Source organism: Puma concolor, chromosome C1, assembly GCF_028749965.1.
Source record: "Puma concolor isolate L17-30 chromosome C1, mPumCon1.1.hap2, whole genome shotgun sequence".
Taxonomy (NCBI): domain Eukaryota; kingdom Metazoa; phylum Chordata; class Mammalia; order Carnivora; family Felidae; genus Puma; species Puma concolor.
Genome location: NC_141674.1, coordinates 122,580,041 through 122,607,324, shown reverse-complemented (window position 1 = coordinate 122,607,324; position 27,284 = coordinate 122,580,041). Strand labels below are relative to the sequence as shown.

General features: G+C 35.4%; 1 protein-coding gene across 2 annotated transcripts in view; it reads left to right on the top strand.

The window, feature by feature from the left end:
- DPP10 (dipeptidyl peptidase like 10) overlaps positions 1-27,284 on the top strand; it is a 659,495-nt gene that overhangs the window by 547,448 nt on the left and 84,763 nt on the right. For both annotated transcript variants that reach the window (XM_086718449.1, XM_086718450.1), the window contains exons 10-13: positions 1,387-1,484; positions 10,586-10,709; positions 21,690-21,728; positions 26,318-26,425. In XM_086718449.1, coding sequence (XP_086574575.1) covers positions 1,387-1,484; positions 10,586-10,709; positions 21,690-21,728; positions 26,318-26,425 — 369 coding nt within the window. The remainder of the gene's footprint in view (positions 1-1,386; positions 1,485-10,585; positions 10,710-21,689; positions 21,729-26,317; positions 26,426-27,284) is intronic.

The following is a 27,284-nucleotide window of genomic DNA, read 5'->3' as shown; positions in this document are numbered from 1 at the left end:
ATCATTATGGTATCACAGAGTATTTTTCACTGCCCTAAAATTCCTCTGTGCTTCACCCATTCATCCCTTTGCCTTTCCCTCCATGCTAGTCATATTTAATAGCCTAATAACACAGTTCTCATGGAGCTATTACTGAGTGTTGGTGGAATGCATGACGTTGCTTCTGGTCCTGTTCAACTTCGGGTTTTATCAATGCCAATTACTTGGACATGGATTTTTCATTTTCATTCTCCTCTTTAAATCACTTTTATCATCCTCCTTAGATTTTGTCAGTCTCCTAATTTAACCCAGTTTTAATTTCCTTGTCTTTCTTTGTATATCTCAGATAGCCTTCTCCTAAAACAGCAGTCACACCCCAACAACACATCGGTACTTTGTTCAGAAACACACTGCACCACCACTAGTCAACTGATTCTGTAAGTCATTTATTCACATACACATTCTTGTATTCATTCCAAACTGCTTGGAATATATTGGGAAAAGGTCCCATTTCTTCCCCCTATGAGTTCATAGTATATTTAGAAAGACTTTGGAAACTATTGCCTAGGAATGAACTGACACATAACTGCAGCATGGAAGAGCATCCCGGGTTTACATGCCGGCTTCCTCAGTTATTAGATATCCCATCTTCCACTGTTTGCTTGGCTTGTCCATTGTCATCTGGAAAAGGGTTATAATTATATCTTAAGTGGGAAGTAGGAATATTTAGTAGGTTGATTAACGTAATGCCTTTACTACATACTGTGAGCCAGAAACATACTAATGCTCTAGGCTGGTTATTACCTATTCTTACCACTGTCTTTCTACTGCTCTAGCTCGGTACTTAGTGAGGGCAGTATGCTCTGTGGCCCACCACCTCTGAAGGGGCACTTGTACCCCATGTCGTGTTCACTACAGTTTAAAAGGAAATCTAGGAATGTTTAATGCAATGGAAGGGATTAGGTATTGGGGAATTTTAAGCATGTGCTACCTAGATTGGCAGGTCGTCTTCTTCGTTTTCTTCTTCTTCTTCTTTTAATTAGCTAAGCTTTTCTCTCATTGCATTTCTTATCCTATAATGTAAGTAGCAGCTTGTTCTACTCATTGTTTTGTAAAGCCAGCCCTTCTGGTGTTATCCTAGGGAAAGAACACAGTAGCGATGCCTAATGAATAAAGCCATCATGATTTTCCATCACCTTTAATTGTCTGACTAAAATGCTTGAGAAACAGCAATCTACAAAGACAATTGAAGGCAATCAGGTTGTTGAATTTGAAATCATTTCTACTTTAGAGAAATTAAACTTTTTCCGTATTCTAATGCAGAATTGTAAAGGAATCAAAACACTTTCCTTTTCAATATAATTTAATGCTTAATATGTTTGTATTACCACTCTCATTTTCTCAAAGGCAGGTCAAATGAACCCAACCATCAAATTATATGTTGTAAACCTATATGGACCAACTCATACTTTGGAACTCATGCCACCTGACAGCTTTAAATCAAGGTATGCAATCTCCATTTTATTTTTACTTGGAAATAGTTACTTTAACTTCAATTATCATTTTGTTGCAATTTAGAGAGAGGTGATAAGCTCAACAAATCCACTTGAAAATAAATCTGAGGTTGTCCCATTAGTGCAGGAATGAACTCATTCTGGATTTCTTGTTCTCAGGGAGCATTTAAAGTTTCCAAGTGATTAGCAGCACCACAAAATGACTAAATGTAGTGATATTGAGAATTGGGCCTTTTGCAGGAGATGTGACAGGGAGATGGGAGCAAAGGATAATTTTCCATTGAATTTTCTTCCTGGAAATGCCTCTTTTAAAAGGACCTGAAAAGAGATCTTCTTTTTTTTTTTTTATTTTTTTTATTTTTTTTCAACGTTTTATTTATTTTTGGGATAGAGAGAGACAGAGCATGAACGGGGGATGGGCAGAGAGAAAGGGAGACACAGAATCGGAAACAGGCTCCAGGCTCTGAGCCATCAGCCCAGAGCCTGACGCGGGGCTCGAACTCACGGACCGCGAGATCGTGACCTGGCTGAAGTCGGACGCTTAACTGACTGCGCCACCCAGGCGCCCCAAGAGATCTTCTTTAAAAGAGTACAGTCTTCCTAGAATTTGTGTGGTTTTTCCAGAAGAAATTCTCCCTATAATTTGGGAGTGATTCCCTAGGTTTCTTCTCCAGGCAGGGAAATGTAATGAGATGTTGTTTTAAAACATCCTACATAAGAAGCCTTCTTATTTAGGAAGTTTGAATGGAAATAGAAGAAACACTTTATGTGTCAGAAGCATCATTTTAATATTAGCAAAATTTCTAGTAGTGAACAGTGAATCAAATATCCATGTGGATTTTGAAATTCAGAGTGGTCTCAAACTTCAAGGGTGTTCTTTCAAATAGTGCAGCCCTTTAAAACTTTACAAAGGTCCTGGGGAAGGAATAGGTAGCTGACTTGGGAAAATACTTTCACACTATATTGGATGATATGGGGCTAAGCTCAAACTTTGTTTTGATGCCATCAACAATCAGTCCTAGGGGATTGATTCACCTATAAATTCCACTCAAACGTTGATCCATCAATGTATTCAGGAAAATTTTATCAGAATTGGGGATTTTCACAGATATTATAGCTTGAAGTATGTGGAAATGTTTCCTACTTATAAAGTTATTAAAAATTTATGGAAGGCTTACACCAGTAGGGCACCCATAACTACCTAATATAATTTGTTCCTATTAGTGATGGAAAAGATGAGGCTTGGGGAGAAAATTGAACCCCAAGATTAGTTGGTAGCAGAAGTAGAAAATGTGGTAAAGCCTCCTACAAGTTACAGAGCATTTCATGCAGGTCATGATGGAAGACCTTACAGGACCACTGGAATTAACATTTAGAAGGCAATAGAGTTGGCCAAATCAGGTAGGAACTCTAATTCCGCATTCGGTCTGCTAGCCATGAAGGAATTAAGCACAGATGAAATAATGATGGAAGCCATTTGTATTTTATGTCCTGAGCTCTTGTCTTTTTCTTCAGTTTGTTTTAATGCTCTTAATTAACAGAGAAGGTCACTAGACTGGAGTGTCTGAGTCAAATCTCTGCCATCATTTCATTAGGTGACCTTGGGCAAATCTCTCTCTCTCTCTCTCTCTCTCTCTCTCTCTCTCTGGGTCTGAATAACTTCATCTTAAAGTAACACACACACACACACACACACACACACTTCATTTTCATTAATCATTTGAAATCTTTGAAGTGGAAGTCAACTTTACAATATCCAGTCTTCTGAGAAAAAGTGGTGATTCTGGACCTTGACCTTATAACCCAAGAGGCTGCTAGAGAGTTCACCCAATAGGATATAGCAATGTCACCAAACACAAAAATTCTTAAAGATAGAATCAATTGTCATTTATTGGGTTACTAGTTAAGTGTATATCTGTAATATTTGAGGTACAATATGATAAAATTAGTCACCCATGCCGAAAAGGGATGTATGTATGTGTGTGTATGTGTGTATGTATGCATGCGCAATAATATAAAAGATCTCGCTAAAAGTGAGGAAGAATCTTGTGAAGAAAGATTTCTTAAATGTAATTCAGGTATGTTGATTTAGTGATGAATTTGGTCTACAATTTTGGGAGAGTCATGTATTAACTTATATATACAATGCACCAAACAATTTGGCTTTTTCTGCCTCATGGTCTTACATTAAGTGCATGTGAAGTGCATGTGAAATGTGTGATTTTTGTTGAAAGACTCAAGATCAAAATTTACTTTAAAACTGATAATTTAAAATATTTCTCCTGCTTCAGTTTTACAGAAATGTATTCCCTTACTCATTTGTTTCTGGTAGAGAGCTTCAATCCAGTTCACAGAGGAGTAATAAATGAATTTTAGATCATTTTAGAGCACTTGATGCTCTATGTACAGGTATTAGGTCCAGAGACACACAAACATGAACAAAATAAATATATCCATGATGTGAATCAAACAAAGTTGCATTCCTCTAGCTTCACATGAGATGGAAACCAAACTTTTATGTTTTCTTTGATTTTGTTTTAGGTTTATTAACATCTCTAATATATAATACTTAGTATTTTAGCCATATAGAAATTAGCTAGAAAACTATTGTGCCCTCCTAGTGAGAGATCTAAAGAGTGTACTGGTTTTTATAATTGAATGGTCAGGGTCCTAAAAATTAACAAAATGGCACACTCAAGACGGGTAAGTGAAATGCAATTAATTAAGGGACTATTATCCAAAATGTGGGCAGGATTAAGGGGAAACACAAAGGATGGGAAAACAATTTAAAGTCGGCTATCAGGGCAAGGTATGGTGGTCCCAGGACTAAAGGAATGAAGCACAGGCTGTTATGAATCCAGAAGCCTGTAGTTCTGAAGAATAGGATGGACCAGTAGGATGTGTCCACAGATTAAGCAATTCAGTCATTGCCAAGCCATACCCTAATAGTGAGTGGGTCCCGGGAATTAATACCCTGAACTCTCTCTCCTCTCAATCTTTTTTTTTTTTAATTTTTTTTTTCAACGTTTATTTATTTTTTTGGGACAGAGAGAGACAGAGCATGAACGGGGAAGGGGCAGAGAGAGAGGGAGACACAGAATCGGAAACAGGCTCCAGGCTCTGAGCCATCAGCCCAGAGCCCGACGCGGGGCTCGAACTCACGGACCGCGAGATCGTGACCTGGCTGAAGTCGGACGCTTAACCGACTGCGCCACCCAGGCGCCCCTCCTCTCAATCTTTGAGTATCCTGCAGAGGCCTTCCACTGTCAAGGCATGCTCACTGTAGACGCCAGCCTCTGGAAACTGCAGAGGGACAGTTGGAGAATGGACCTGGCAAACAGAGAGTATTCCATACAAATAATTTAAGAATATATTTGCTCTAAGAAGTTTATCATCTTTTAGGCATAGGTTGGAGATGTCCCCGCTAGAACACAATGATTTTTCTGAAGCCACGTGAGAAGTGTTCTGTCTCTGTGTCTAGTACTGTTTCTGTTTCTGTCTTTCTGCCTCTCTGTCTCTCTGAGTGTGTGTGTGTGTGTGTGCGTGTGTGTGTGTGTGTCTTTCTTTAAATCTCTCTATTTCTATACAGTGTTCTGTCTGTGTCTGGTGCTGTTTCTATCTGTCTCTTTGCCTCTCTGTTTCTGTCTCTTCCTGTGTGTGTGTGTGTGTGTGTGTGTGTGTGTGTGTGTGTCTTTCAGTATCTCTATTTCTTTTTTTTTTTTTTTTTTTAATTTTTTTTTTCAACGTTTATTTATTTTTGGGACAGAGAGAGACAGAGCATGAACGGGGGAGAGGCAGAGAGAGAGGGAGACACAGAATCGGAAACAGGCTCCAGGCTCTGAGCCATCAGCCCAGAGCCTGACGCGGGGCTCGAACTCACGGACCGCGAGATCGTGACCTGGCTGAAGTCGGACGCTTAACCGACTGCGCCACCCAGGCGCCCCAGTATCTCTATTTCTATACAGACACATACACATACATACTCATATGCAAACATATACACACATCTATGATTTATCTAAACTGATGCATGTGCTTCTCCTGAAAACTTCCCATATTTTTCTTATGTGTACGGTGAGTCATGTAACTGCATTAGTGTACTTTGGACATGACGCTTACCTTTGGTAACACCTGTTTCCCTCTCTTATTTTCCTTTTTCTCTTTCTAATTTTTTTTATCATGTTATTCTTAAATCTTTCTAAGCTAACTCAAATTCTTTTTTATATTAAAAAAATCATATATGTAAATATATAAAGTAAATTTTTGTTGTCAACTATCAGTACCAGTATTCTCATATTTATTAGTGACCGTATTCCTACAAATTCCAAGATATACAAATCATTATTTTTTAATGTGTAAATGTAAACAAGCATAAATTAATTTTATTAGTTTCGTCCTTTCCCCATGCTCTGTTAAGACCATCATATGCTCTCTTTTTTGTGGAGTTTGCGTTGTGTTCATAACATACGGTTTCATAGCTACCCATATCATTTGAAATTCTATTTAAACTCTCAGTAGCAGAATACCCAAATAGTTAATTTACCCCATAATAATTTACATATCTACTCCTTTTTTGGGTATGCTATCTAAACATCTACTATATTTTTATAATATCTTCAGATCTGCACAACAGCAATCAATACATGACTCTTATTCAATTGCTCTGTGTATTTATGAACTATCTTTTTTTTCTTTTTCTTTTTTTCCACTAATTCTGAACCTCATATATGACCATCTCCTAGCTTTTTTTTCCCTCTCGTAAAATCACTATCATGACAATAATAATAATTGAATATATATGTGCATACCATATGGGGAGGAAGACATAAATAGAAAAAGGGTCTCTTAGGCCTTGAGCTACCTTATAAGCTCGTATTCTTTCATTCCCGTTCCAAAGAGCAAGGTTTGTATAGAATTTGAAGACGTTAGGTCATTTGTTTTGGTCTGTTGATTCTTTACTTGGTTGATTGATTAATTGATTTATAACAACTAATGTTCATAATTATAATAGAAATATGTCCCCAAGGTAGAATCAGCATTCAGTAGATCTTCCCTTCAATCAGATACTTAAACTCTACTCAAAGAATGTAAAATAAATTTCTATCCATTTATATGGTTTTAAAAATAAAAGGATACCATAGCTTGGAGAAAGGCATAATTTCTTTTCCTTTTTCCTTCCCCCATAATTCTTTATTTTTTCAAAAAGCATATTTGTGATTCAGCTAAAGATCTTTTATCAAACAAATTCAGATCATGAATGAAACTTTTCTTCAACAGTAATTCAGCTTATACTGTTTAATTATTGTCTGTGTTGATTCTTCAGAATGTAGCACAGTAGGAAATAAGATAATGCCCCTTCATGAACATTCCAGACCTATTTGGGAGTTAGATGATTCACCTCATCTTTTTTTTTAAGTTTATTTATTGATTTTGAGAGAGACAGCAGCCTCACTCTCTTATGAGTGGAGGAGGAACAGAGAGGGAGAGAAAAAATCCCAAGCAGATTCGTGCTGTCAGCACAGAGCCAGACACAGGGCTTGATCTCATAAGCTGTGAGATCGTGACCTGAGCCAAGATCAAGAGTTGGCCACTCAACCTACTGAGTCACCCAGGCTCCCCCGATAATTCATCTCATCTTAAGGGGAAGTAACATTTTGTAAATTTTTACACTATGAGTGTAAGGTATTATAAGCATTCCTTATCTTTACTGGAATTTATAAGTAAAATTTTAAAAATATATATTTAAGTTCTAGGCATTTTCCAGATTGTTTTGAGGAAGTGATTATCCTTTGTATTCAGATATCTCCAGGCTGAGGAGAAACAGTAATGTTTTATCTGTAGTTTCTCCTTACTCTGTGTCTTTGACTTGCTAGTTTGTCCTTTCTGTATCGTTGAAGTATGTCTAGTCTATACTGTATCTTTTTTTTCTGCCAAGGAATGTTGTTTCTTCCGAGAGAATCAAGTTAATAACAATTTCTCTGTTCATAGAAATGTCCTAAGTGACCCTTCTTACAAGTAATGCATAGTTATTATATGTGCTGCCGAAGCGAGCACAATAATGCATAGTTATTAACAGAAGTCTTTGGAATTGACTAGCGATGAGTTGGTCACGCATGCCATGACCATACAGTTATGGGTAGAGATCCCGGACTATGGAAGAGAGAGAGTTTGGTGCCACCATATAAGTACAAAGATTATGTTGTGAACTTAGAGTAGTGATTGGACAGGAAGCCAGTGAAAACGCAGGTGTGACTTCTAGCATTGTACCTGTCTGCTGATGATGCTGGGGCCTCCATACCACGTGCCCTTGTGAACAATTAGATCTTCTGTGCCAGACCACCCAGCTGATACAAAGTCTTTCTTGACTTGAGTGCAATCCCTCTAACCTGCTTGTCTCTGTCTCTGTGGCTCAAGAGGATGAACTCCTCGAGGACTTCCTGGGTAATCCAGAGCCATGGAGACTAGGAACAAGCAGGAAAGCCAGTTGTAAGGAAGGGACACTTCCGCTGGTCACTGGTCGTGGGACACCAGATCTAATGTGTTCCTGAGATGGATTTCCAGGAGGACATCAGCAGCAGGCAGGCCAAGGAATGTGATTTCCAGGTAAGGGCCCTTCCCTATTCCCTCATTTGAGGAAGCCTGATTACTTATGAGCAAACTAAGGAGAAGTGCACCTAGGATCCTGAGACAAGGAAAGAAAGAATACAGGGTGTGACTTACTTCTTATGTGCGAAGCTTCACTTTAACTTTCATTTTAGATAATCACAACACTTTATCGTGGAAATTTCAGTGGTTTGAAGTTACCCCTGATAAACCTTATAAATTCAATTTTGGGGAGAACTCTCATCTTTCAGATTATAAATAAGGGTATATCCTAAGATAGATGGCATCACAGTAAATTGTGCTTGTAGGCATAAGACACATTACATACAAACACACTAATCACATTATCTAATCAAAGAGAAATGTTAAGTGGTATGAATATAAATTAATTATTTTAACTTTATTTTACACCTAAATTAGTGTTCCCCTTTAAAAATCACTTATTCACCAGATTTGCACTCGTTGAATTTCAGTTGTTTTACTAACATGAAATCCTTGTTAAAAGTCAAGATTTTCTATTGTAGATAATAAATATGTGTCAGTGTCTGTGAAGACATTATAAAGAGGATGTTCTTGCAACATTACACTTGAGGGCTACTTTGGAAGGGAAAACCCTTAAGATGAATATTGAAATTATGTTTGTTGTGGCCGCTGTTAATTATTTTAAAAATTGTTCATGTTGGTTGTCATCTCATTTGGCACAATATATAATATTACTCACTTTAGCTAATTAAGACAAATTTCTGATTGGGTTTGAAAATTTATGTATGCCAGTTCTATCTAGATTTTTCTATAAATTAACCTCTGTGATTTTGTAGTCTGTGGTCAGTTGTTTACAATAATCACACTATTTTTTCTTGAAAAAAAACACACTATATTTTAATTTTAATTGTGAATAACATTTGCAGCAATTAGAAATATATATTGTCAGAATTCAGCATTTCTTTTCCTGATTATAGTATCCACTATCATTTTCTTCCATGCTAAATCCTCTAGAGAAATCTATTAGAGGTTAGTACCTATATTTCCCCCTTTTTGATATTCACACTGCTGAACATGATAATGCGTGCAAAATAGTTTAAACAAAACACAGTAAAAATGAACAGGGCATCATTCTTTGAAGAATCCCAAAGACTGATCCTAAACCAGTTGCATATTTGATTCAAAGTTGCCTTTGTTAGCTATTTAGAGAACTTCATGTAATGATTTCAGTAGGTTTCTTGGCAAGTTTCAAGTGAGACTTAGCTGGTGTTGAAGGGTGCCAGATGTCTTGAAGAGATCGCTGAAGAAAATATGGCAGGGTTCACTGTATGATAAGTTTTGCTTGCCCTTCTACTGACATCTTCACTCTGATGGACTGACAGGTTTTCTGGAGAAAGTGGTAGTTATTCAGTAACGTTAGAAACGTAAGATTCATGTAACTAAATGTCTAACCCACCTTTGTCTAAGGACAGGTGATTTGTATCACAAAGCTTTTCTCCCATAGGTGGTTTTTTTCTAAATCATATAAAAACTGGGTGGATTAATTTTAAGACAGTGCTTATGGACGGCACTTCTCAAGCCATTTCTAAATCACCTCATCTATTCTGAAACTGGGCAAATTTGTTGGAAAGTTTTTTTTTTCCTTTTTATTATAAATTGAATCACTGTTGACAATTGTATTTTGTCTGTATGGGTTGAGGATTTTTTGATACAGTGTGTAATTTCCTAAACATAAAATCTACAATGAAAGAAATATATACTAATTATAAGAGGAAAAAAATATAAGCTTTCCTAATCTAGAAGTAGCCTTAGAACATTCTGGGCCCCACTAATTAGCATCCTCACTATACCAAAGGTTCAATATCCCTCATCTCCCTCATTTTGATTTCTTCATTTTAAACTGTTTTAAATAAGATTTTAAAATTATAATATATGTATATGTCTATATTTATGTATGTGTGTGTGTGTGTGTGTATGCATGTGTGTGTAGAATAAGATTGGCCCCTGGGTAAAGTGAAATAACACAGAGATCATGTATAAGAAAAAATTGTGAAATCAAAAATAAGTTTTGCCTTTTAATTAATGGTTGCATTTTTTACAAAAATAGAATATAGCTTAAAAAATTATGCTTATTGCACCTGTTAGTGTTAATCAATAGAAAATTAAAAAATATATTCATAAATGTCTATCACCTTGATTATTTTATTTTTCCAAGGATTTCCTTTCTGGGATATCATTCACTTTCAAATTTATTCTCAAATTTTCTGTATATTTGTACCTGTATGTATATGTACATGTGTTAAAACACACACACATACATTTGTATTTATGTGTGCATGAGTATTCAGAATAGCAGATGTGTATACATACATAAATAGAAATTAATGTGATATGGCATCCTTATAGTGTTTCATTTATCCTTATATATAAAATAACAAGTGTATATTATTGGTGCCATACAGGTTCTCTGGCTCTAAATGTAAGTTTTAATTTTGTTTCCGAACTAGAGAATATTATATCACTATGGTTAAATGGGTAAGCAATACGAAGACGGTGGTCAGATGGTTAAACCGGCCTCAGAACATTTCCATCCTCACGGTCTGTGAGACCACCACTGGCGCTTGTAGTAGAGTGAGTATAATCTACTTTTCTTTCATGCCTCAAATGAAGTATTTTATGCTACTCACAAAGGGAAATCAGGCAATCCATTGTACAAAGACCAATATTTAACTTCCAAAGTTAGTTGGGAAAGAGTCCTTCTATTAGGAGTACATATTTTAATCCATAAATCATCTAAACTTTGAAGTGAGAAATATATGATAAGCAAAAGAGAACAAACCAAGATTTAAAAAAAATGAATTCTTGTATTAAGGGGATTCTAAATCACATTAGTTTAATTCTGAAATACATTTTTCTCTCCATAGTTTGACTTTGATCAACTTGAGAATATGGAATATTTTTCCTGTTTTCTTCAAACACATTCCACAGTTCAATTTCTATGGTCATTCAGATTAGTCTTATAAAATAATGGACAGTATCTCTATTTTTAAATTAAGTAAGAAGAGTAAAAAATAAAGTGGTCCTTGAACCACTATGATTTTGAAAGCCGGTTGCATTTCTATTTCTATAATCAGTTTTTATAGCTCTGCAATAAATCCTGTACATGTAATTTTTAAACTTCTTTACAGAGAGGAATACTATAATCAGTTTAAGTTGCTCTATTGTACGCTTCTATTGTTACTTGCCAAAGTATTCCCAATTATTTAACAACAGAAATTTTCAAACTTCTGTTTCTAAAATTTTTTTGATGTTTATTTATTTTTTAGAGAGAGAGGGAGAGAGAGGAGAGGAGTGAGAGCAAGCAGAGGAGGGGCAGAGAGAGAGAGGGGTGCCACAGAATTCCGAAGCAGGCTCCAGGCTCTGAGCTATCAGCACAGAGCCCGATGCAGGACTCAAACCCATGATCTGTGAGACCATGACCTGAGCCAAAGTTGGACACTTAACTGGCTGAGCCACCCATGCGCCCCTCAAACTTCTGTTTCTGGACAAGATGGTGTACATGTTGATAGTCTAGCATCTCTGCTGTTGCCAACTATAAAGCTATACAAAATGTATTACACAACTATTCTCAGACAATAACAGGATAAGGACATAAATAGTGAAATAAAATAAATACAGAGGATAAGCCTACCTTTCTGTGGGGGCTACTTTGAGATCACAGTGCAAGTTAATGAGGCCCTAGAAAAGCACAGTGGTATCACTGATGTCAGTAGGCAGGGAGAATCAGTTTGAGACTATTGTGGTGGCTGAAATTTGGAGGACAAGTACCACCAGATTTGGAGTTGCAGAGAGAAGAGCTCTCTGGCAATCCATGTAGAGGGACTCTCAAGACTGTAGCTCAATGCTTAACTGTGCAAGCACATGACACGCTTCACACAGAGAAGCAAAAGGAGAATCTGCAGGTTGCACAACGCTTGGAGACTTTGGAGTGCTCAGCAGCAAACATAGAGCACTCTCACTGAAAACCCTTTGCATTCAACTCACAGCCCAGAAAGAAAATGCATTAGGAATAAGGTTGTTCTGTACTCTTTACAATAAACCTTTATATCCAACCTGGGAAGGATGAAGTGCATGCCTATAAATTAGCTGTCTTCCCAGAAGATAGTTTACTCTTTAAAAGGAAAATTAAAATTTAAAATATCAATTACACAATCAAAACATTCTATATATGTAGAAAAATAGAAAATGTAACCTGCCTGCCTCTCACCCCCCTGCCAAAATATTTATAAAAGCAGACTTACACACAATAGAGTTACTAAAATTAACAGATACAGATTTTTTAAAAATCTGTTTGAAAGATAGTTAGTAAATTAAAGGGTGGCCCTAATTAATGAATAGATGAGACATTTCAGTAGGTAAATAAACTGTAAAACAGAGAACAATGAAATTTCAGGAACTCAAAACAACAGTAACTGAAATGAAAAATTGTCTGGATGGGTTAAAACACAAACTGGACACTGTTGTTGTCAGGGAAATAAAAACAATTCAAACTGAAGTCCTGAGGAAAAAATGACCGGAAAAAAAAAATGAACAAAGCCTCAATTACCTGTAGAACAATATGAGCTGATGTATATGTATGATGGAATATACACAGAAGGCAAGATATGAGATACTGTGGCAGGAAAAAAAAAAAACGAATTAATGACTTAAGGGGCACCTGGGTGGCTCAGTCAGTTAAGTGTCTCACTTCATCTCAGGTCATGATCCCACGGTTTGTGGGTTCAAGCCCCATATCGTGCTCTCTGCTTTCAACTCAGAGCCTGCTTGAGATCCTGTCACCCTCTCTCTCTGCCCCTTGCCCACCCCCCCTTCTCTTTCTCAAAAATAAATAAGCATTTAAAAAAAGAAATAATGACTTAAAATATCCCAAATTTGAAACAAAATAAAACAAAACATTAACCTATATATCTAAGAAGTTAGCAAACCCCAAACAAGATAAAAACAAAGAAAATAAGTAGGCACATAATATTCAAATTATTGCAAACCAAAGATTAAGAGGGAAAAAATGAAAACAGCTTGAGAGAAAAATATATTACATATGGGAGAATATAATGATGAAAATTACTGCCTCTGTGTCATCAGAAACAACATAAGCCAGAAAGCAGTGGAATGCATTTTTAAAGGACTAGAAGAAAAACAGTGTAAACTCGAAGTCTATGTCCTATGAAAATAACTTTCAAACATGAAGACAGACATTTACAGATGAGTAAAAACTGAGATAATTCATCACAAGTAGATCTGTATAAATAACATCAAATTAAGTTATTCAGTCTGAAAAAAAAAATAGCACCAGATGGAAACTCAAGTCTAAATGAAGGAAAGAAAGGTGCCAAAAATGGTAAATATGTGAGTAAAATAAAAATGTCTTCTAGTTTTTTTTATATATTCTAAAAGGTAATTGATAATTTAAGTAAATCAAAACTATCAAACTAAAAGGCTTGTACACAGCAAAAGAAATAGTCAAGAAAATTGAAAAGCCGGCCTATGCAATGGAAGAATATATTTGCAAATCATATATCTGATTAGGAGTTAAGTCTAAAATATATAATGATCTCATATAACTCAATAGCAAAATAAAACAAAAACAAAAAAATCTAATAATCTCATTTAAAAATGGACAAAGGACCTGAATAGACATTTTTCCAAAGAAGATATTCAAATAGCCAACAGGTATATGAGAAGATGCTCGGCATCACTAATCATTAGGGAAATTCAGTCAAAACCACAATGAACCTTACACTTGTTAGCATGGCTATTATCAAAAAGACAAGAGATAAATAGAATCAGGGTGATGGAGAAAGGGAATCCTGTGCACTGTGGTAGGAATGTATATTGGTACAGTCACTATGGAAAACAATATGGCAGATATAAATTAAAAGTAAAACTTCTGTATGATCTAGCAATTCAACCTCTGGGCATGTATCTCAAGGAAACGAAATCATTATTCAAAGGCCTCTTTGTCAGCCCAGGTTCATTGCAGCATCATTTAAAATTGCCAAAACACGGGGTAAATATGTCCATCAGTGGATGGATGGATAAAAAATTTCACACACATATACACACACACACCACACTGGAATAACTATTCAGCCATAAAAAATAAAGAAATCCTACAATTTGTGACAACAGGGAGGGAACTTGAGGGCATTTATTCTAAATGAGGTAAGTCAGATGGAGAAAGACAAATACAGTATGATCTCACTTGTATGTGTATTGAAAAAAAAAATTAGAGAAAAAGAGATTGTTTGCAAAGGGGAGGGTTTGGGTGGGAGTGGGGAAACCGGGTGAAGGTGGTTAAAAGATACAAACTTCCAGTTACAAGATAAGTAAGTTCTGGGGAAGTAATGTACAACATAATTATGATAGTTAACAATACTTTATTGTATATTTGAAAGTAGCTAAGAGAATAAATCTTAAAAGTTCTTATCACAAGGAGAAAAAATGCAGTTAAGTGGGGTAATGGATATTAACTAAACTTGTGGTAACCACTTCATAATATATACATATATGAAGTCATTATGTTGTATACCTTAAACTTATACAATGTTCTATGTCAATTATATCTCAATAAAACTGGATAAAAAGGAATAAATATTATAATTTCTACAATCTCCAGAGAGTGGAGAAGGAAGGAAACTTTTCAGTTCATTTTGTAAGCATAGTATAATCCTCTTAACAAAACGAGGCAAGGCCATATGAGAGAACACTTTAGACTGATGTCTCATGCACGTATATACAAAAAATTCCTTAAACATATTAACATATCAACTGTGGCAATATAGAGAATTGTGCACTGTGACTAAATGGGGTTTATTTTGGTAATTTATGATTGGTTTAATATTGAAAAACAATCAGTGTAATTCATTATTTTAATAGAAGGAAAGAATTAAAATAAACAGTTATCTCAATAGTTAAAAAAAACAGTTGACAAAATTCATCACTCATTCATGATAACTTCAACATAAATGAATAGAAAGAAATTTTTCAACTTGATAAAGGATACCCACAAAATACCCCAATAAATAGACTCTATGGTAAAACAGTTTCCTTAGTTATCTTAATACCAGCAATAAGGTAAGGATATACATTCTCACTCTGTTATTCAAACTTTATTAGAGATTCTAACCAGAGTAACTTGGTGAGGAATAAATATCATGGTGATTGGTAAGGAAGAAGTAAAATTCTATTTGTGGATGGCATTATTGCATAAATAAAAAGTAAGAGGGGCGCCTGGGTGGCGCAGTCGGTTAAGCGTCCGACTTCAGCCAGGTCACGATCTCGCGGTCCGTGAGTTCGAGCCCCGCGTCGGGCTCTGGGCTGATGGCTCAGAGCCTGGAGCCTGTTTCCGATTCTGTGTCTCCCTCTCTCTCTGCCCCTCCCCCGTTCATGCTCTGTCTCTCTCTGTCCCAAAAATAAATAAAAAAAAAAAAAAAAAAAAAGTAAGAAATCTACAAAAAAAGACTAGAGTGGGTCATAATTCACAAATCAGTGTACCAGTTTAAATTATTTGTTCAATTTCCTGATTTTTATTATTTTTCTATAAATAAATGTGAGTATATAGGATACTGTAATTTTCTTGAACACTTACTGAATTATTTAGGGGCAAATGGATATAATGACTCAAAATTTCTGTTAAGTTGTTTAGAAAAAGTATATTTTTAACATTCAATTGATTTTGAAAAAATATATTTTTTGCCCTCTCTTCAAATGGTTTAAGAACAGGAGAGAGATATAATAATAAAGCAAATGGAACAAAATAGGAATTAATGAGGGATATGTCTAAAGGCTGTGCAAATGTTTCTTGAACTGGTCTTTTAACTTCTCTGTAAGATTGTATTTTTTTCAAAATAAGGATTTGAGAAGCATCAAAATGTGTTTGTAGATTCATAGTATTACAATGAGAAAAAATGCCACTAAAATCTTTAAAACATTAAATACATAAGGATAAATTTAACAAATAGCGTGCAAAATCCTCATATTGAAAACTACATTTTTGAAAGGCATTAAGGATGACCTAAATAAATAAAAGATATGCCACATGTTTGAGCTGAAAGGCTTAATATTGTAGATGGCATCCTCCTTGAAGTGAACTGTAGTTTCAATACAATACAAATTCCCAGCAGATTGATCAGTTGATCTATCTATCTAGTAGAAACAGATAAGCTGTTTCTGAATGTATATGGAAGTGCAAAAGACCCAATGAGCTATACAATCTTGTTAAAAAAACCAACAGTGCTGGAGAAGTTGCACTACTGGATTTCAGGATTAACTGGAAGCCACAGAAACCGAGAGATGATAGTGGAGGCATAAGGACACACAGACAGATCAACTGAATTGACTGATAAGAGTTTCCGGAAATAGATTTCCTATTTATATGATCAATCGATTTTTATCAGAGGTGCCAAAACAATCCAAAGGGGGAAAATGATTCTGGAACAATCAATAACCAAAGGAAAAATACAGTGGTATTTAACATCATGTACCATATTCTAAAATTAATTTGAGATAAATTGCAGTCCTAAATCTAAGAGATAATACTGTCAATCTTCTAGGTAAAAATATGAGATATAACTTAGTTATAGCGAAGAGGCAAAAAGCCATTAATCATAAAAGAAAAAATAATACATTAGGCATCATCAAACTTAGAAAGTTTTCAACAGAGTCACCATTAAGAAACAGCCACAGGGGTGCCTAAGTGGCTGAGTGGCCTCCGACTCTTGGTTCTGGCACAGGTTTGTGAGATGAAGCCCCACATAGGGCTCTGTGCTGAGAGCTGCTTGGGACTCTTTCTCTTCCTCTCTGCCCCTCTGCTTCTCTCTCTTTCTCTCTTTCTTTCTCTCTCTCAAAAATAAATATAAAAAAGAAAAGAAAGAGACACAGACACAGAATAGGAGAAAATATTTTGCAAAATGTGTTATCACACAAATATGTGCATCTCAATAATGAAAAGACAGACCAATTAAAAAGATCAAAGTGTGAACAGAAATGTATAAGGAAGTTATAAATTCATGAAGAAGTATTCAACATTATTAGACATTAGGAAAATATAGATTAAATCATAATAAAATAGCACTACATACCATTAGAATGACTAAAATTAAAACAACAAAAAGGTGACATTAACTATTGAGGAGGATGGTAGAAAATTTCAGTTCTTATTCTTTTTCTTTTTTTTTTTGCCATTAGTCTATTTTCTGGTTTTGTTTTTTTTAATTTTTTTTTAAATTTACATCCAAATTAGTTAGCGTACAGTGCAACATGATTTCAGGAGTAGAATCTTTAATGTCCCTTACCCATTAGGCCCATCCCTCCCCCCACAACCCCATAGTAACCCTCAGTTTGTTCTCCATATTTATGAGTCTCCCTCTTTTTATATTACTTTTGCTTCCCTTCCCTTATGTCCATCTGTTTAGTCTCTTAAAGTCCTCATATGAGTGAAGTCATATGATTTTTGTCTTTCTCTGACTAATTTCACTTAGCATAATTACCCTCCAGTTCCATCCACGTAGTTGCAAATGGCAAGATTTCCTTCTTTTTGATTGCCGAGTAATTCTCCATTGTGTATGTGTGTGTGTGTGTGTGTATATATATATATATATATATAAATATGTATATATACATATATACACACACACACACACACACACACACACACACACACACATACACACACACACCACATCTTCTTTATCCATTCATCCATCGATGGACATTTGGGCTCTTTCCATACTTTGGCTATTGTCCATAGCACTGCTATAAGAACATTGGGGTGCATGTGGCCCTTTGAAACAGCATACCTGTATCCCTTGGATAAATACCTAGTAGTGCAATTGCTGGGGTGTAGGGAAGTTCTATTTTTAATTTTTTGAGGAACCTCCATACTGTTTTTCAGAGTGGCTGCACCAGCTTGCATTCCCACCAGCAATGCAAAAGGGATCCTCTTTCTCTGCATCCTCGCCAACATCTATTGTTGGCCTGAGTTGTTAATGTTAGCCATTCTGACAGGTGTAAGGAGGTATCTCATTGTGGTTTTGATTTGTATTTCCCTGATGATGAGTGATGTTGAGCATTTTTCCATGTGTCGGTTGGCTATCTGGATGTCTTCTTTGGAGAAGCATCTATTCATGTCTTTTGCCCATTTGTTTACTGGATTATTTGTTTTTTGGGTGTTGAGTTTGATAAATTCTTTATAGATTTTGGATACTAACCCTTTATTCGATATGTCGTTTGCAAATATCTTCTCCCATTCTGTTGGTTGCCTTTTAGTTTTGATGATTGTTTCCTTCACTGTGCAGAAGCTTTTTATTTTGATGAGGTCCAGTAGTTCATTTTTGCTTTTGTTTTCCTTGCCTCTGGAGACGTGGTAAGAAGTTGCTGTGGCCAAGATCAAAGAGGTTTTTGCCTGCTTTCTCCTCGAGGATTTTGATGCCTTCTTGTCTTACATTTAGGTCTTTCATCCATTTTGAGTTTATTTTTGTGTGTTGTGTAAGAAAGTGGTCCAGGTTCTTTCTTCTGCATGTTGCTGTCCAGTTTTCGCAGCACCACTTGCTGAAGAGACTGTATTAATTCCATTGGATATTCTTTCCTGCTTTGTCAAACATTAATTGGCCCTACATTTGTGGGTCCATTTCTTGGTTCTCTATTCTGTACCATTGATCTGAGTGTCTATTCTTGTGCCAGTTCCAAACTGTCTTGATCATTACAGCTTTGTAGTATAGCTTGAAGTGCGGGATTGTGATGCCTCCTGCTTTGGTTTTCTTTTTCAAGATTGCTTTGGCTATTCAGGGTCTTTGGTTCCATGCAAATTTTAGGATTATTTGTTCTAGCTCTGTGAGGAATGCTGGTGTTATTTTGATAGGGATTGCATTGAGTATGTAGATTGTTTTGGGTAGTATCGACATTTTAACAATATTTGTTCTTCCTATCCATGTGCATGGAATCTTTCACCATTTTTTTGTATCTTCAATTTCTTTCATAAGCTTTCTATAGTTTTCAGTGTATAGATTTTTCACCTCTTTGGTTAGATTTATTCCTAGGTATTTAATGGTTTAGTTCTTATTCTTCATGAGAAGAAGTGTAAGATGATACAGCTACTTTAAAAAATGATTTTGCAAGTTCAAGTAAAATTAAATGTACATATATAAACATATATATATTATAGTGTATATTATGTATATGGATGAATGTGTGTATGTGTGTGTGTGTACCCATGCGCGCGCGCACACACACACACATACATCCAATAGCTCCATTCCTAGATATTTGGACAAGAAATAAAAACCTGTGTCCACCAAAGGATGTGTAAAAAAAAACAACTTTAGAGATGATTCATTTATCATAGCTAAAAACTAGAAGCTATCAAATTATCCATTAACAAGGAATAGATAAACAAAATGTGCCATATCTGCACAACAGAATTCTGCTTGAAAATTCAAAAAGAAACAGAATACTGATATGCCCAAAAAATATGAGTGAATCTCAAAAACATAGTGTGACAAAAGTCCCTCTTAGAAGAATATATAATATATAATTTCAGTAATCTGAACTTCTAACACAGGTGAAATTAATGGGGAAAGAGTTCAGAAGAGTGACCACCTTTTTGGAACCTCTAGGAAGGAGCACAAGAGAATGTGTGAGGAAGTGAAAAGACCTTGTATCTTTATGGGAAGTAAATATATTTGTCAAAACTCATCGCTTATACTGGAGAGCTGTACATTTCACTATATGCAAATTATACTCCAATATTTTTAAAACATAATTTTTAAATGGTCTATAAAAGAGAAAAGAGGAAGAAACTTATCTTTGGAGTGATGAGCATAGATGTGTAGATTAAGTTTGATGTGTCAACCATGTACTTACTGGCTTTGGCTAATGCTCTTTACATATAGCTTATATTTATTAGAAATATTTCAATCAACCTCTTTCATCTGATTAGCTTATAGACAGACTAAGATCTCACCATTCATTTGTTAAGGTGTTCTAGACGATTTCTTATTCAGCTGATTGCTAAATGATTTAGAAATTGGCATGTGTATATTCTAGTTAGAGAAAGCGTGTCATCTTTTCTATATAATAATAAGCTATATAGGCAATGTCAAGAATGTATCAAAATGCTTCAGTAGAAAATAGATATAGGAACTGTATCATACTGATTTGGTACCTTATTGATATTCTATTTCTCATCCATCTATGGAGTTAAATAAAGGTTTTACTCTCTGCTGGAACTGAAATAAGACAAATGCATGTGAAACTTTAGACTTTCATGAATTCTAAAAAAATTTAGTAATGCTTTGGGGTGCCTGGGTTCAATTGGTTAAGTATCTAACTCTTCATTTGGGCTCATGTCCTGATCTCACAGTTCGGGAGACTGAGCCCTGCGTTGGGCTCCACACTGACAGCAGCACAGTACCTGCTTGGGATTCTGGCGGTCTCTCTCTCTCTCTCTCTCTCTCTCTCTCTGTGTGTGTGCCCCTTTCCCATTTTCACTGTTGCTCTCTCTCTCAAATAAACAAATAAACAAACATTACAAAAATTTTAATAAGTAAACTTATTAAAAAGGGGCATTGATATATTTTTGTGTGTGTATGTTTTATAGATAGCAAGGTGCAGGAGGTGCAAATAGAAAATCAAGGAATAATTTAGTTAGATGTTTCCTCAATATCCACATGTAGAAAAATCTATTAATAAATAAAAACAGGCCCTGAAAATAGAAAGTGATTGATTTTAATGTAATAATAATATGGCTTTAAAAGAGAAAACTGGTAAAAAGAAACATTATAAATAATTATTAATAACAATTTAAAGTGAATACTTCTGCATATTGATAAAATTTATAATATATTGTGATTTTATTTTCTTCATTTAAATACCTTTAGTATAGACTTACTTTTCTAGAATACAAGATTTTCACAAATTACTGTATGTAAAGAGTACTAATAAAATTTATTTTATCTACACATATTTAACTTGAGATTAAGTTAATCTAGTTTTGCTCTGTGAAATAATGACCTCAGTTCTGATCATTTGCAAGATAATTTTAATGGAACATAACATTTTGTCATTTCAAATTTTTAATTCTTTTTCCTTAAGAAAAGAAAATGACTATGAAGGAGAGTGCATTGAATGTTAAAAGAACATCTACCTTTTCATTTCATTGTTGGCAGTTAGCCCAGTTCTTTTGAAGGACTTAATAATTTTGTTTCCTGACGATGCCTAGAGGTGAAAAGAGACAGTGCCTAGTGGTTCAAAACAGTTTGAATGAGGTAATCAAACAGCACTGGAAAATGATCTTCTATCCGTGGTGACATACTACTGGGAATTCTAAAGGAGTTCACCAAAGAAAAGATTTTATAATTAAATTATCATTTAATCCCAATTCTGTACTTATTCATTCATTTTAAGTCAGTAGTGACAATGGGATCTCTCATGGTATTTCATCAGTTGAAGAGAGAAAAAAAATAATACCTTAAGGATAATGTGTAAAAGAAGTTAAATTGATGCATGCACATTTTGGTGTTTAGATGCTTCATGGAGTTCATTGTTTCTTTTCAGAAATATGAGATGACATCAGATACGTGGCTCTCCAAACAGGTACGGCACAGGAGGTTGCTTTATGTTGCATTTTGGCCATTGTGCTCATTCTATTTATCCAGTGGCTGTATAATAATATTCTCTCAAAAGTTACCTCAGTAATATGACTTTAAGGCTTTGCTATGTTTGGCTAAGTGAATCTTTTCCATTAAAATATTTATGACTTGGCCTTTCTGTGACATCATTTATGAAAAGGCTAGTTCCTTTTTTTTTTTTTTTAAAGAAGGTAAGTTACAGAGTAACTACTAGGATCCATTTTCAGGATCATTCATATAAGTAAACTTTTGTGTAGATGAAAGAAGAAAAAGTTGTGACCCATTAAAGCTGAAAATTGTCAGTATTGTTCAAATTTCCCAGAAGATTGACCAAACCTCCACATATATTGGGTATGTGGACATTGTTTAGATAGATGCTTCTTTCCTTAGATGTATCCTAGATCATGATGCTAGTTTGTGACATACTTGGGGCTGGAATCCAGACCACAATAGAATAACTACTAAATGTCCCCACAACATGGTCTCATACCAGACATTTCAGAAGGAAATAAGGCAGAGTATCCAAATATGGCTGAACCCATTTTACTACTGACTCCATTACTGTTTTTTTCTTTTCTTTTCTTCCCTTTTTTTTTTTTGCAAAAGGAAGTGTTTTGTTTGGTTTGCTTTTGATTTTTGTTCTTTGCAGTGATCTTTTATATTCTCTCCTGAAGTGTCATACACATCTATGGTTTCAGTGACCACCCAGGTATTGACACCTCTAGATGTATAGCCCTGGGCAGCTCACTTGGCTGAGTTCTCAAACATCCAAATTCATGCTTGGAAACTTCTCCTAAGTCTGTAAAAGTAACTGCACACTCCACAGGTCCACAGTGGACATATTCCCCTTCTAGTGACTATATGCATTCTTTTCATCATAGGAGTCAAGGACATAATTACCCATCCAGCCAGTAAAAATTGGAAACCTAGCAGTCATTCTTAAACTTTTTCCCATTCTTTTCTGCACATATTATTCATCACCAAGTTCTTCAATTTTACATCAGAAGATCTCAAGTCAATTTACTTTACTCCAATTCACAAACAGCATCCAGGATCAATCTGCTGGTACGGCAGCACCTCTCTCACTGCTAAACACTCAACCCCTCGGGCACACGCCAGTCTGTTCACCACACCGCAGGCTGGCTGAGGGACCTGTGCACAGCATGCATTTTGGTGCCTCTAGCCACGTCACTGTCACACTCCCCCTCTCACAACTGGAACGATTCTTGTTGATTCCTTCTCCACTGTGGCACATTAGCACTCATACTACAAGGTGTGGTATGAACCTTTCCTCTGAACAGAATTCTCTCAACTACTTTCTTTTGTGAAGCCTGATCATTTTTCAAACCTCAGCTTAAATCACCCACTTAAAAAGTCACCTCCTCCAACCACCATAACCAAATCCCATTTCTTAATAAGAGTTATTTGAAAGTCAAGTGTAATCTTTTTTGTGATACTTACACAATTATTTCTGTAAACTTTTTCCTAAATTCACAAGGGCAGGAGGAATATTCATCTTTTGTTTCCCATTATAAACTAAATGCCTAATACAGAGTCTGGTTATAACAAAATTTCCATAAATACTTGGTGAATAAATAAAAAGGTCTGTAAGTAAGCTAAAACTTTTCTTGTTTGAAGCATAGGAGTACCAAATCTACAGCTAGATAGATAAATAGATATTAATATGGACTACTTAATCTTCATGAAATTGGAGGAAAAAACCCAACTTTGGTCTTATAGTCAGTAATGGACTTTCTTAAGTTAGATACTGAAAATAATAACATTGAGAGACATCATAATGGATATTGATATATTCTGAATTGTACTGTATTATTAAACCTATTTTGCTATCATTTTTATTGCCAGTGACATTCATAATAGTCTGACATGTATCAACATAATGTATGCTCTTTTGGAATTATGTTATCTACATTTTAAATCCAAAATTTATGAATGTTTAATAGAAACTTTTTTTAAAGCAAAGAAACTAGTTATCAATTATTCAGTAAAAAAAATGCAGGTGGTAGTTTGTCACAGTTGAGGTTTTCTCTAGAAGCTCTTAGGGAATTTTATAAAATATTTAAAATTTGATGAAATTTAAAGTATGACACTGATAGTATTGAGATGAACCAAATTTCTAAGACAACTAGGAATTAAGTATAATCATCATATGCTCACTTTCTGGATAGTAGGAAGAACAGAGAGAATGTGGCCTGGCTTTCAAGAGGCCTGTGATAACCCATATACAAAACTATTGGTCAAGAAATAGAGTTTGGTATCCCCAATCCATTGTTCTGTGTGTCATAAACATTGGCTTGCTTACAATCATAAAAGTAGACAGTGAAATTGGCTCCATTTCCATTATTTGATTCTAGGAAAAGGTTGGCATAGAGCCCTATTTATATGTAGATATTGCCTCATGGTGAAGGGTTTTAAGCCCAGCAATGCATTTAGGAATATAGTCTCCATCTGCTCCTTTGCTGAACCATTTATAAGGCATTAGAATTGGAAAGGGCTTGGGGGGGTGGGGTGGACAAATATAAAAAGGAGAATTCTCATATAATCCTGTACCTTAAAAAGGCAATTTACTTTTGGAGCAAATCACAAGGAGAGAATAGGGAAGGAGCTGATAAGTTGGAGCAAATGTGGATAGAATGATATATATATAACAAATATTTTGCCTGTTGTAAACATGCATTCATCTATCCAATTATGAGTTGGACACCTACTGGGTCCTAGGCAATAAAGCTAAAAAGATAAAATTATAAACTTAGTTTAATTATTACTTGCCTAGTGAAAGAAGCCAACCATATAATAGAATGCATTGAATGTCATGATAGAGATAAATACAGTGTAATTGTTAGAATCTCTAAGGAGAGATTTCTTAACTACGAGACACTCTCTAACCAGGGAAATTTGGTAATGGTTTCTGTTCCTTGAGTTTAAGAAAAAAAAAAGAGTAAGATTCAGTACAAAAAGCAAAACAAAAACGTTGTTCCAAGCAGAAGATGTTTCATGTACAAAGGCAAAAGAGAGATTCCAGAGGGCAAGAGAGGGAACCTACAGAATTATTGACTCTATCATAGTTGAAAGATGTGATTCATTCAGGTATCTTGTCAGTATTTATTATATACCTAGCAATGCAATGTTTTCATCCTTGAACTGTATATTCCTTCAGTTTTACATTTTTACATATGCCATATATTTTCATGAGTGTCCATGAAGTAGAGAAGAAAAATATTAGCCTTATATCTCTATCAAGGGAGGTTCTCACTAATAAAGCTGAAACCAGACTCGAGATTATGAAAATAGTCACTAATTTACTTATTCAAGTAAAATAAGTAAATAATTATTAAGCACAATTTATATAACAGTCATTATCTAGGTGCTGGAGGTAGAGCAGTGAAGAATTCAAGGGTCCTCCCTCATGGAGTTTACATTCCTGAGGAACTTCACCTACTTGCCTATCTACTTGCCCACCTGCATACATACACGCATATACAAAAAAAATGCATACCTACCTGAAATAAAATATGTTGGATACTGTTAGGTACTATGGAAAAAAAAACAGAAGTAGGTAAAAGGAGATGAGGGATTCAGACAGAGTTGGCTGATCTGGCTCCTAAGATCACCCTCTGTATGGGGTAATGGGAAAACACCTCACTGTTAAGGTGATACAGAGCCAAGATATGAAAGAGATAAAAGAAAGAACCAGGCAGAATAAAAAGTGCAAAGGCCCTGGAGCAGGATCATGCACAATGAGGAAGCAGGAGAATGAAAGGAGATGAGATCAGAAAGAGAGTGGAGGGCCAGATCATCTGAAAGGGTTTATAGGGCATTTTAAAGACCTGCAAAAAAAGTAACCATAGCAAAAGTCTTTCTTTTACCGGATGTATAATCACTGTCACTAATCCAACAGGAAAGAACTGAATGTTTTTCAGACAAATCCATTTTCTTAATGTTTCCCCTGGAGCAAAAAGAAAGCAGTCTATATGCATAGCTTCCATCATTTAATTTTCAGAAAATAATTCTATTGATGTAACATGCCACTTAGAGCTTAATTAAAAAATCATCAAATGGGCATTTGTATTTGTGTATTTTTGGAGGGGTGAACAGTGAAGATGGGAAGTTTGAATTAAATGATTTTCAATGGATTCCTTCCAATTTTGCAGCCTTTTAATTTCAGAGTTTCAGTACATTTATATATGCATCAACAGAAATGTATGTTCAAGTAACTAGAGTGGCTGGGTGAAATATTTCAGAAAAAAAATATATTAGATATTGTTTGGTTTTTATAAGCCAGTCATTAAAGAATTTGTTCTGGTAGAGTCAAAACAAAGAGACAGAAAGGACATTGATGGTGCTTCCAGGGAGTGGGGTAGGGAGGAATGGGAAGTTACTGTTTAATGGACACAGTTTCTAGTTGGGACACATGAAAATTTTCTGAAGATAGATGGTGGTGGTGCATTCATATTATTTTTAAAATAATTTGACCGTTTTGCAAACAAAAGTCCAATACCATCTTGATGTCATCACGTGCACTTCTGTTTTTAGAATGAGGAGCCAGTGTTTTCTAGAGACGGCAGCACATTCTTTATGACAGTTCCTGTTAAGCAAGGGGGCCGTGGAGAATTTCACCACATAGCGATGTTTCTTGTCCAGGTACGTGCTGGCTCCTTTCTGTGTTTGGTTTCATTGCTGTCATACTCATGAAGGTACAATTCTTAGGGCATATTCTGAACCTACAGTTAATGCCTGTGAAATCCAGGCATACATTTAACCCAAGGACTAAGTTCTAGAAAGAGGATCCCCCTCCATAACTATAAATTCAAACTGTCCTTTCCCATATAATAGTCTCAACACTCAAGAGAATTTAGTGAGCCATAATATATGCTAAGAGACTTGGGCCTTGGATTAGAGAGAATTGAATACATGAAAATTACCCAACCCCTACTTTCAGAGATTGGAGGACAATTTAGAGAAAATTTTTCGTTCAACAAATATGTATATTCCCTATTTTGTGTAAGCAGTATTTTCAAGGTGCTATAAATGTTTTAAATATTTGAAGCAAACTAATTTCTGGGGTACCTGGGGGGCTCAGTTGGTTAAGTGTCTGACTCTTGCTTTAGGCTCAGGTCAGGATCTCACCGTTCATAAGTTTAAGCCCTAGGTTGGGCTCCACACTGTCAGTTGCAGCATCAGAATACTTGGTATTCTTTCTTTCTCCCTCTGGCCCTCCCCCTCGGATGTGCTCAGTTTCTCTCTTTCAAAATACATAAACGTAAATGAATGAATGAATGAATGAGTGAATAAATAAATAAATGCTTGAAGCATACTAAATGTCCATCAAAAACTGAATACTTGAATACTTTATGGTAACCCCCCCACAAGGAAACACAATGCATATTTGAAAAACCAGGATAAAATGTATTGTCAATGACACAGAGTCTGTGCTATATTTTTATAGACTTTCCAATAAAAATAAGGAAAGGGTTATTTTTCTTTTAAATTCCAAATGAGT